The sequence below is a fragment of the Perca flavescens genome, chromosome 15, assembly GCF_004354835.1.
Source record: "Perca flavescens isolate YP-PL-M2 chromosome 15, PFLA_1.0, whole genome shotgun sequence".
In the NCBI taxonomy this organism is placed as follows: Eukaryota; Metazoa; Chordata; class Actinopteri; order Perciformes; family Percidae; genus Perca; species Perca flavescens.
The window spans coordinates 15,447,062-15,459,766 of record NC_041345.1 but is presented as its reverse complement, the minus strand read 5'-3'; the positions used below and the strand labels follow the sequence as shown (position 1 = coordinate 15,459,766).

At 40.1% G+C, this 12,705-nt stretch overlaps 1 protein-coding gene across 1 annotated transcript; it reads right to left on the bottom strand.

Annotated features, from left to right (window-relative positions):
* tyk2 (tyrosine kinase 2) lies at positions 1-12,032 on the bottom strand. Its single transcript, XM_028599308.1, has 24 exons — positions 11,841-12,032; positions 10,649-10,875; positions 10,442-10,562; positions 10,222-10,354; positions 9,952-10,115; positions 8,889-9,267; positions 8,602-8,787; positions 8,118-8,275; positions 7,909-8,026; positions 7,640-7,823; positions 7,412-7,518; positions 7,141-7,311; positions 6,950-7,037; positions 6,562-6,689; positions 6,006-6,141; positions 4,775-4,926; positions 4,525-4,675; positions 4,350-4,441; positions 4,078-4,267; positions 3,629-3,747; positions 1,164-1,336; positions 960-1,077; positions 728-838; positions 1-644 (listed from the first exon to the last, which is right to left on the bottom strand). Exons 2-24 carry the CDS (start codon positions 10,830-10,832, stop codon positions 501-503), a joined length of 3,507 nt encoding a protein of 1,168 aa, XP_028455109.1. The 5' UTR covers positions 10,833-10,875; positions 11,841-12,032; the 3' UTR covers positions 1-500.
* Positions 12,033-12,705: the final 673 nt, after the last annotated feature.

The window sequence follows — 12,705 nt, the reverse complement described above, 5'->3', positions numbered from 1 at the left end:
TTAATCTGTTTCTGTTTTTAATAAAATGGCATGTGAAAATGTGTTATATTTTGAATTTGTTCTTTTGGTTTATACAAAATTAAACACAAAGTTAACACTCAAAAAAATGTACAAACATTAAACACAAATTAAAGATAGATAAGATAGTATTCTCCCAACCTTACAGGCATTCTTAATACTTACTGTGATATATGCAGACCTATTACTTTTAAAAAGACAAAACCTGACACTCTTCCCAATGCATCGCCCTTTCTCTTTAAGTTCAACTCATCAGTCAACAATAAAAAAACACTTATTGAGTTTATCATTGTGTTAACATCAGACATGAGAGGATAGCAGTGTGCTTTTATGAAAATGAAACCTACAGTATAAAGAAATCTATGTAAATGGAGACTGCAGGCATTTCCCAGCGAGAAACACATCACTGGCTACCCTGTAATATATGGTGGCCATGGTGGCAAAGTGATGACACGTAGACAATTAGATCTTCAGAGTCCTGATCAGCAAATCTGAGCCGAGGAAAAGTTTATATGAGACTGCCAGTCGTATGTTTGGCGAATAGCCTCAAACTTTTCGATGAGGGATCTGAATGATGGCCGTTGTGCAGGGTCTGCAGCCCAACACTGCTCCATTAACATCTTCAGCTGTTGGTAAAAAAGGCATTGTGAAAATATCGAGCTACTAATAATGCCAATAACATATCAGTTGTGTTTAATGGGCATGTTACCTCATGCGGGCAGTCTTTGGGACGAGGCAATCGCTGCTGTTTCTCCAACTGTTTAATGAGTACCATCACAGTCATCTGTCCCTGGGCTCCGTCCATCATTTCAAAGAACTTCTACAAAAACACAAAAGAGTACATTGCGCATTTAACACAGGGATTCAAAATTGACTTGATTAGGCTCACATGAAAATATATGCAGGTTTAAGCTTGTGAAAAAAGGCCAGTGATGACGTACTACTGGAGGGCTTTGGCGATGGTCACAGCGGGTCAGGATCTCGTACAACGTAACGCCAAAGGACCAAATATCAGAGGAAAAGGAAAATTTACTCTCCTTCAAGCACTCAATGGCATACCTATACAGTACGAAAAATACAGTTTAGTGGCCAAAATGATGGAACAAAGCATTGAATAACACTGTAAAGGTGCTTCATGAACTCACCAGAACACTGGACTGTCCCCATCCTCACGGACACGGTAGTAGATCTCGCCTTCTGGGATGTACTTTGTCAGGCCAAAGTCTCCAATCTTCACCAAACTCTCATTTTCCACTAAGACATTACGGGCAGCAAGGTCTCGATGGATGTATCGCTTAGAGTGCAAGTACTCCATACCCTTTAAAAGAGAACAGAAATAAAAGATTGATACACCAAAAGATACAGCAGAGTACAATGTTTTTGAAAAGGAAATGGTTGTCTGTTAAAGTGTCCTTTAGTATGTAGTTTTTAGCCATGCTACCTGCATATATGGCTCTAGGGATGTCAGTGTTTGTCTGTCTGTCGGCCTGTCCAGACTAAAACATCTCAACAACTATTGGACAGATTACCATGAAATCTTGTATAGACATTCATGTTCCCCAGATGACGAATCCTGCCGACTTTGGTGATCCCCTGACTTTTCATTTAACACGCTACACTACGATGGTGAACATGGCTTACATTGTATCTTCAAAACATCAGCATATTAGCATGCTGACATTAGCATTTACAGTAGAGCCACACAGAGCAGCCAATGTAGCTGTAGACTCCTAGTCTTCTTTAACAATGTCCACTTTTTTTAATAAAACTTTAAACCACAAAGTGTATTACAATTTATAAAATTACAAATGTACAATGCCAGGGCTGGCTGGAAATGTACTGACTGGCTGACAAAGATGCAAATGATGTGACAATCAACATCATGCTGAGTGATTGTTTCCTGGTTACTGAGAGAAAACAGTGTATAATAATGCAGGTTCAACTTAACTACTCACCCTAAACAGAATGAATTAATGACATTAAACCTTAATGTGATGAGTTATCTACTTTAGGCTAAGGTGACCAGATTTCTGAGACAAAACCCGGGGACATTTTCAGCTCAGAAGCGTAAATACTTCCAAAACAGGTAATGTTTTTATCTTTGTAAAACTTAAAACAGGGACGGACCTAGAGCTGCACTGGGGCACAAGCCCCCTCTAGAGAGAGAGAGAGAGGGGGGGGGGGTTCCATGGGTATGCGCCCCTGTAAGAAAATGTTGTCTATTTTAACGTTTAAAAGCATCATTCTTTTGCACTTTGAAAAGAAATTCAGAGGTTAGACTTGATTATTCTCATCTATGGATGCCAATATTTGTGCTGTAGCCTGAACTATTTTGCACTTCAAAATTTTAACCATGCACACACACAGGTTGAATAGTTTTTTCTTCATATTTTTGCATTAATGTCAGTAGGAAGCATACCAGTAGAAATATAAATTCATATTTGTAAGTGGGATAAATATAAGTAAGTGGGATTGTCTGGAATCTGGCAATATAATAACCATTATGGTGGGATACACTGGCTAAGCAATTTACAAAAATGTCTGTTTGGACATAAATAGTTTACATAAGAATAAATTATAATTTTGTTGCGATTTCAAAACCGGATTACCCGGGAACTGCTTGTTGTACCGATGCATGTGTTGAGTGAAGAGTTTGTGAGATATTTAACAGAGAGTAATGGGTGTGCAGAGATTTATGCAGAATGCAAATATGATAACAATTCATGTAAGTTCAATGTTAATTTTCTCGCAAACCATTTGTCACAGCAACTGGCGCTAATATCATTGGAAAGCTTAGATTCTGGTTGAGGTGGTTGTACCAGACACACACCTTTGACTGAGTCTCTGTCAGAGGGTGAGCAGGAGTGCGGTTGTGAAGGAGTTGGTAATTTCATGGCGCAGATTAGCACTTTTGTATGCGCAATATCCGTGTCACATTCTCATTAGGGGCTGAGCCCCCCTAAAGGTCTACACCTCAGAGGGAAATGTTGTAATGTTTACTGCACTACATTTATCTGACAGCTTTTGCTTTATTGCTTCACGCTGGGCTTGTTTCAACAGCTCATTGAGTATCTGATACAATTAAAACTATTGAGGAAATAATTTCCTTTGACATTGGTCCAGTATTAAACGACATCGCTGCAGTCGGCAGCGGCAAAACAAGCTGTAAGTTAATAGGACGTCAACTGTCCAGCTTGTATTTACGTTCAAAAAGTGCTCTTTTTGCCACTGACAGGTTCAGATTAATATTCCAAGTGTCTGACAACATTATGGAAAGGATTTCTAAGGAGGTCGATCTTTCTGTTAGAGTAAGATCTTTATTTGTTTTGTTTTTTTAAACATAAAAAGTCCCAGAAATTGCATTCGCTAAACCCACCAGACTCCATGTAAATAAACATGGTCATTTTAGCATCATAAGATATGGACATTCTAGAACATCTCAGTCTGAGCTCTGAGCAGCGCTTGCTCTGGCTATACATTTGGTCAATGTTTTCTTTCTTTCATTCCAATTTCAGTCACAGTGAAAACCGGGGACAGCTCCAGCCGGGGACAGGTCACCGAAACCGGGGAATGTCCCCGGAAACCGGGAACGTCTGGTCACCCTACTCACCTGACAGATCTGCTGAGCAAACATAAGGCACCGGGACATTCCCAGTTTATGTGTGGGAAGGTACTTTTGCAGACTCCCCAGAGGAAGGTACTCCATTATCAGCTGCACCACTTGTCCTCCTGTCAATGGACAATGCAACCATGCTTAACCTCCTATTTCCAATATTTTTCAAAGGCAAGAATATCCTGTTGTGTGATGCTCATTCAGCACGCTGTGTGTTGAAAGCTCAAAATATTGACATACAAGGGAAACAGTGTTGCACTTCGAATAGATTTTCAATATTTACAGAGGAACAGCAGGAACCAAAAATCAATTCCCTGAATCATCTACTGAGCACTGCAAGCTAAAAGAGAGTACTGAGCAAGCACTCCTTTGCACATGCAGACACTGTATGTTGCTATATATTTCAAGAACCGTTTTTGAGGCGTTTTTGACAGCTGAGGACTCACCCAGTTCAGTGCAACAGCCCTTGTACTTGACAATGTTGGTGTGATAAAGGGACTTGAGGATCTCAATCTCCTTTATCCAACCCTCAGGCACATGACCGTTGTCCTGTTTCAAAGCCTTCACTGCCACAAGCTCTCCTGTCCCATCGTTGGCCGGGTCATACAAGTAGAGAGTGACTTTTCCAAAGTGACCCTGGAGACAGAACAATGAGCAGTGGATTACTCTCTAACATACAGGAAGAAGAAACTACAGGCAATGTGATATTAGCACTCACCTCTCCTAAATCCCGCATTTTTTTCAGGTAGCGTTTATGGAACACGCTAGGGTCTGTGTCAGGGAGAGTTTCACTGGGGGAGATATCAGGATCTGTGTGCCAAAAAACACATTATCAAATGCCCCGAGTAGGTTGAAAGAAAAACAATAAGAAAGCTGAGCAAGTAAAGACCCACTTTTGATCATGATTTCTGTGAGCTCTCTGAGCACAGTGCGGAAGGAAGGCCTCTCCACAGGCTCGTAGGTCAAACACATGCTAATGAAGCTGGCCAGTTCCTGGGAGGATGGTTCAGCTAAACGACCCTTTTGCTGATAAAAGCGCTCTTTCTGTTTGGAGGGGGAAGTTACCATGTTACTATTAGAAGTCAGAAGGATAAAATGGGCAGGCAAAGCTTATGGCTGTTGGAAGAGAAATAAAGGGCCTACCTCAGACAATGTGCTGCCACTCATTGGAAGGTCGCCATTGTTGCAGATTTCGAGCAGCGTGATGCCAAAGCTCCACTGGTCAGAAGCACTGAAAATGGGTGCACCGCTGTCAACACACTCAGGGGCAATCCATGGGATACGCTCAAGACGCTCTGCAGTGCAGAATAGTGATAATTAAAATAACAGATGTGACATGTGTCATGTTAAGGTGATTTCAATCTCCAGGTGCCCTGGTTGAACTTCTTTAAAGAAGAACTTCACTTGTTGCAAATGGTTTCTGTACTTGTATATGAAATGACCATTCAATAGAAGTACATATGGAATCTGTAAAGTTAATTTTCTACAAAAATAAACTGCTACTTTATGATATCAGGTCTTTGTTTTTTCAGCCCTGTGTGTAATGTGCAATGACAACACAGTGTAAAAATGTCTACTTCTTCTTCTTGCTCTTCTTTGCTTTGGGAGTACCTTGTTCATAGACTACAGACAAAACTAACTAGGGGGGTTGGAGAAAAAAACAAACACTTCTGAACAGTTTGAGAGGGATTCTTTTATTTTGGATAACCTTAAATGACACATGTGCTGCGTTCCAATACCCATACTACCATACTATTTAGTATGCTATTTAGGATGACCCAATATATAGTATGTCAAATGCAGTAAATTAGACTACCTACAAACAATGACACAGTTTAAAATTAGGATGAAGGACTATTTGAGTACTAAATACACATGTGCTGTTACTGAGCACTGCTGGTGATTATGTTGAGATGATGTTAAATTACCAACTGTCTTTTTCTGTTTTATGTTGCAATACCAAGATGTCCTACTGCATCCGGTCAGATATTGCAGTATGCAAGCCAGGATGCTTTTTTGGTTGATCTGACCCACAATCCTTTGAGCAGCATATATAAGCAAGAGGGTCAAAGTTTAAGGTGCAAAGTAATGAAGAAGTTGTACTGCATGTCCTAATTGTATGCGTACTGCATGCAACAGTACATACTTTGTAAGGACAGCTGCAGTACATACTAAAAGTAAAAAAGATAAAGCATGCGACATTGTAAGATAAAACTGCAACAGGAAATAAGTCACAGGAAATGGTCTGGTTGGAGTTTCTTGTTTCCTAAATCTGATTAAAATAAGGAGGAACAGTACAGAAAATACAGACTGAGAGTTTGTAATAGAGTGAGGTTAATTAAGAGTTTGGGTAAAGAGAGTTTCTGGTACTGACCTTCCCGTGAAAGGACACTCAGGGAAATTCCTGGGTCACTCAGCTTGATAAAAGGAGTAGTGCCATGCTCCAGACCACGCCTTACCACCAGAATGTTCTTGGCACAGACGTTTCCATGAACCAGCTGTTTGGTCTCCTACAATGATGAAAATGGTGCTGCTATTATCTTTTTGGGATGCATGAGTGTCATTAAAATAAGTGAAACACAAACTGCTGTAAGTCATAAGGAAAAAATAAACTTCACTTGCAGCACTTATCGCAAAGTTTGGCCTGATAATAAGATTATTTCATTTCCTGCCTGCAGCTCAGAGTCAGAACATGGCGTTATTAAAAATATTTTAGCAGCTGATTGTAAAGTGTAAGACTCTCTGGAGATGAATTATACAACACTTGCATTACTTCACTCTCAATTCACTTTTAATGTTCACTTAGCTGTGTAGTAATGTAAGTGAATTGCATTGAATATAATATATAATATATATAAAATATAATAATAATAATAATAATAATAATAATAATCTGTGGCATACAAAAACAAAGTAGTGTTTGAACTCACAAGATAATTGAGGGCACTGGCAAGTTGTCTTGCAACAATGAATTTCCACTGAGGAGTCACGGATGCCTTTTCTTTGCGAAGGAAAACATCCAAAGGCCCAAACTCCACAAATTCTTCCACTATGATGTCTGTAAAGGTAGAAACAAGTCTGAGAGGTCCAGTCTCTAGTGTAGCCAAAAGCAAAATGTAAACAAGTAGCATCCTCTTTAAAATAGAACAGGGTGAGTATGGTTTTGCATTTGCGTCATGACTCAATTAAGTCCTGGAATCATAAATTTGACTATAAAAGCAGATCATGTGCGTGATGGGGAAGTAGCAAACAAGAAGTCACGCACCAAAAAGTGACAACAAGTGAGTTTGTGTAAGTGAACAGTGTTATTGCTCTTACTTTCAGATCCTTTGACTGACACACCATGTACAAACACCAGGTGGCTGTGGGATACCTGGCTCATGAGACTTGCGGTTTCCAAAAAGCCCTATAAAAAGACGAGAGTAAGAGTTTAGATACTAGATTAGACATGTTAATATGTACATGCTACCATTGTTATTCTTTTGAGTGTTGGTTAGCATTAGACCTACTATATCAATATCTTTATCGCTTTGGTCTAGAATCTTGAGAACCACGTGGATCCCTTTGTGGTCAGCAAAGTTGTTGTTGCACTCTTCGTCTTCATCGTTTTCGCCTCCACCTCGCACCAGCAGACGTCCTGAGTAGATGTTAGTTCTGGTCCCACGGCCCAAATGTTGTCCCTGCTCAAAAACAACACCCACTGGTCAGTCACAGAGCTGAAAACAACAAAGCTAGTCAGCGGAAACAGATATGAAGGTGGAAAGTGAGTCTCTCTGCCACCTGTATGATCTCTTTGTCCTTGATCTGGTGGAAGCGTAGCTGGGTCATGTTCAGGGACAACGAGTCAATGTGAACACCTTGCCTTATCACTAGAAGGTTGGATAGCTCTACATGACAAAAACACACACATAGATAAACTTAAGTTAAGACTTAAATATCCCAAAAGACACAGGAGGATTTCGGCATGAAGCAGCAAAACAAGAATTGAAATGCCCAATAAACACAAACCTGCTTGTTTTGGCAAACAACATTTTTTTACAGTAAAGCTGTCCGAACCAGACTTGAGTACAAAGGTCTTGAGGCTTTCTGTGAGCTCCTTCACACTGGAGAATTCGCGATCCCAGCCCTCCAGACAGAACATGGAACCCTTGAGCTGAATCCGAAACTGCTTATGGCTTGGCTTCGATCCGTTCTACGAGCAACAAGCACATGTAAACACATTTTCACGATCACTGCACAGCACACATTTCCAGAGAGCGGCGTGGGTGTTGACTTACCTCATTTTTGTTCAGGACAGCTAGGATGATGCGGCGATAGTCAAGAGCACTCCAACGTACGAGGAAAGCTCCCTCCTCTGCTGCCTCCTTTTTCAGCTTCAGCAGCACAAAATCATCACTGGAAATACACCAGAGTTGTGATATAACGCACTGTTTCTCTATTAACCTGCTTGTGTCTGTATGTGCATGTGTAAGAGGAGAAAACTCACTGCATAGGTCCATGCAGTCCATTTGCTAAACTCAGCACTACCCTTGGGGGAGCCACATCATGACAAAGATAGTGGTGGGCGAATGCAGTCAGCCGGTTGTATCCATCTAGGAGGGAGATGAAGGAACGGGCCTGCTGGCTGGAGTTCATCTGAACCTCCTACATACACATACAGAAACACCACTAGCTTACAATCAGAGCTCCCACCTACAGACAAATACAAATTCAAAAACGTAATAAAATGCCCAAAGCATACCAAAAACCCAAAGCTTTTATGGTCATAAACATATAGCATTGGAGAATATTTGAGTATCTAGTCATACATGCATACTGTACTGTATATTCACTCTTTAAAGGCTGAACAATCTGATTAGTAGGCTGACTAATATGCAACATAGCAATTGGACTAATGCATCACAAGCACATTTACCAATTAAATGAATGTATTGCAGCTTTTACATAAAAGGATAAACAAGTACTCTCACCATGCAGTGGTTGTCCTGAGTGCTAATGCACACATTATCTCCAGTGATGGCTATGTGAGTTATTTCAGGGAAATCACAGAAGGAGGTCCATTTATTGGGAGTGTCTGCATTTGGTTGGCTGGACTGTTGTTTTGTTTTCTTCATGTAGTTCATGTAGTCATTCCTGAAGTAAGTATTTGCTTGCGCCTAGGTAAAGAGACTGGATGAACAAAATGTCCACACTAGAAGAATAGAAAACACGCCACAGAATTAGACCATCAGAAGCTTGAACTTGTGTTTTGACAAACCTTCTGACCGGACACCTTCCTCCATTGAATCCCCTTGGTGCCAGACACCATTATCTCATGTGTGGCGGGAACAATGAAGTCGTCTTTCGAGGCACCCTGCGCATGAGTGGTGTTAGAGTAAGAGCTGCTTCCATCCTCGTCCTTTCTCAGTTCCAGGTGGGCTACAGGGAAGGTCTCTGTTCCAAAACGTGGTGCCAAGTGTTCAAGAGTAGAGATGTACTTATACATGATCTCGTGGGCGCCTAGTCGCCCCTTATCCACAGTGTGTTGCTGGAAGGTCCGCACAAACTCTGCAAACACCCGCCGGATCCTGATTTTTGTCAGGAAGTTGTCTTTGGAAATGAGTTTGGCGAAAGACCTTGGAATGCAGTGCAGGAAGCTGAAAGAAAAACAGATGTTTTGATGATTACATTAGATTAGAAGCTTTGATGATGCAGAGGAGAAACTGGATGGTCACGGTAGCAAAACATAGGATAGAAATAACAGTACAACAAACAATCTTTCATCAGAACATATTTAAATGTATATAGACCATTTACCATATTTTTTGTACTTTAAAGGCCCCAATATGCTAATTTTCAGGTTTATAATTGTATTTTGGGATTCTACTAGAACATGTTTACATGCTTTGATGGTTTTTATGATGAATCATGCACAAGTTGAAGGAGTTGATACAATAACATTTTGCTGGTAGATCCTAAAATCGGATCTGCTAGAATGGTCGACGTAGTTAGGTTTAGGCATTGGGAGTGGGGATTGGTTAGGGTTAGGGTAACAATACCAGGGTAAGCCAATCAGAGGCAGAATAAGGCGGGCCACGAGGCACGTCCTTTGGCGTCGACATGTCTGGGGGTCCGATCTTGCATCTACCCATTTCACTGGAATTGTACCTTGTACAATTCCATGTGACAAATAAAAATGTATTGATTGATATTTATATAGCACCTCCACCTGCTTTATAATTAAGACATGGAAATATCACTTTTCACAATATGGGACCTTAAAAGTACAAAGTCACCGTTGCTATTTCATGTACCATACTCACTCCTTCCAAAGTAATTACCTGACTTTTTCTGCAACATCTTGTAAGGTACAGTCTGTTTGGATTGCCTGGTGTGAGAGTTGAAGCACAGCCATCCCCAAGCTCTCATTTTTGAAGCGGCTAATCTCCTCCTCTGACTCAATGTCTTCCATCTGTACTACTTCGTTCACAAATTCAAATTTTGCCTTAGAGACACAATCAGGAAAGAGGTTAGGTACTTAATTATTGTGAACACATAAAAAATGTGTGCTCAATTAATAGACAGTAAACCACTGAAATCATTATAAACACCTGGGAGAATAAGTATTCCAAGGATGTGAAGTCAAGCAAAGGGTAACCGCCCTGACTTGTCCCAGATCTTAGAGCGTAACGGGATACAGTTGGTTCCTTCTCATTAAGTCCGTGCCAATTCCGAAAGTAAAACCTAGATACAAGGAAAGCAGACAATGTGAATATGCCCAGTGTGTTTCATCTGCCTTCCTATTACAGTATTAGAAAAACACAGACTAACCTCATACAGTAGTAAAGTACGAGGCTGGAGTTCTCTGGACTGAAATCATGGTTTGGACTGTACCAGCAACGTGATTGTGGATTGTACAGAGCAAACAACACATGGCACAGAGGAATTATCCCTGGGGAATTACACACAGATGTTACACACACACACAAACTCAATACTTTCATCAGGGTCTGTACGGGTCTTTTTGGTCACTCTCACCTACAGCCTCTGCAGCGGAGATGCACAGCTCCTCTGCTGTGACTCTTCCACTTGTGTGGGACAAATATCTTTCCCCTTCCTTTGACCAGAACAGGTAAACATGGATGCCCTGACCCTTGGGGGGGTCACACAGGCCCGGGAATGCCCCTGGCTTTGAACGCCTGGACCACCGACTTCTGGACATGGTGAGGACAGCCAACTCACTGACACACTGACACACTGACACACTGACAGACACACACACACACACACACACACGTTAACCATATTTGACTGTTAATCAGCTGTTGCATTGGATGGAATCAGGGCTTATGCATCAAAGGGTAACTTCCTCGACTCTTGGTCTAGTGTTAAGCAAGAACGCTCAGTGTTGTTTTGCCAGTCAGGCACAGATTATTATTCTAAGTGTCTGACAACATTATGGAAATGATTTCTAAGGAGGTCGACCGAATATCCTTTTTTTAAACATAAAAACATCCACGAAATTGCGTGTGCTAAAGCATGTAAATGAACAGTATTTTTAGCAAAGTAAAATACATTTTTCATTCAAAGTTGACAGAAACCAAACTATGAAAAGTAGTTTTGAGTCGTTTACCAATTACAACTCTAGTTTTGGTTGAAGTAAACACATAGTTTACCGATTTGCGTGTGAAAATATGTTGGCTCCAGTCACGAGTCTCACGACACACAAAAAAAACATAGGAAAATATGGTCCAGGTTGAAAAAAAAAACCGAAATTACCCTTTAAAGTCTACGTAAAAACAAAAGTAAGAACAATTTAAAAACGACACCTTGCGCTTTTCTGTAATAACCTATTCGATATTTATTGTTTTACACGAGGATTAGTTTAGAGAACGAAATTTGTAGGTTAATAACTTTAAAAACTTATGACGTCGGGGTAATCAGATCAATTTGTTCTTCCGGTGATTATTATTCGTCTAACCGGTTTAACGTTACATTAGGCTACACAATACAGCACATAAGAACAGGTCTAACGTTATGTTTTTTTTTGTTTTTTTTTATAAATCACACTGACTGCGTCACCGAATTACCCATGAACACCCATCATCATACTGATCCTGATACTGATCATACTGTGTATCCATGACATGACAAGAAATATGTTAACATTATTAGGCATATAGCTACGTAAAAACGTAACATGTGTGACAAATAAGTAAAGTTATCTTACCATTTAACGGCGAGCTTTTGACGGTGTTACATTAAAATCTAACACAGTGAGATTAACTAGCTAACAGTCAGGATTCATTCTCTTGTGAAAGCGTATTTCCCCCTTCGCCTACTCTCAGGTTCTTATGAACTGCGAGTCAACAGACCGCTGGTTCCTGAAACTAACATGGTTCCTCCCTCCATCAGGCATGCGCGTACACGCACGTTCACATAGACTGACCTTTCAAAATAAACGTCTGGAATAAAAGTTTAGTGATAGTAATATACTCATGTTTGGTATACCAAAAACCGAATTGTGCAACTAACTTAATGCAAGTGGTGGAATAAGTAGCCTACTCAGATGTTTTACATAATTAAAAGTAGCAAATCCAATATTCAATATTCTGTTGCAAGTAAAAGTCCTGAATTTAAAATTGTAATTAAATTGTAAAAGTAAAAAGGTATTTACATCAAAATATACTTACCAAAAGTACTCATAATGCAGAATGGCCCATTTCAGAATAATGCCTCTTATTATTAATTATTGATGCATTAATGTGTGCATCATTTCGCAACTGGTAAAGGTGGGGCACATTTTTATATTTTATATGCTTCTAGGTAGCTTGAGAACTTACCCCCGGATCAAAAAAGTCTTATATTTTAATCTAAATCTTGTTGTCAAATAAATGTGTTCGAGTAAAAAGTACAATATTTTCCTCTGAATGGAGTAGAAGTACAACATAGCAGAAAAAATAAATAAGGAAAGTACAAGTACCTGAAAATTGTACAGTACTTTAAGTAAATGCATTTAGTTACTTTCCACCACTGCATCAATTTCACGCATCATTAGTGTGGACTACAGACTAAAGAGACTATAGAGTGTTTAG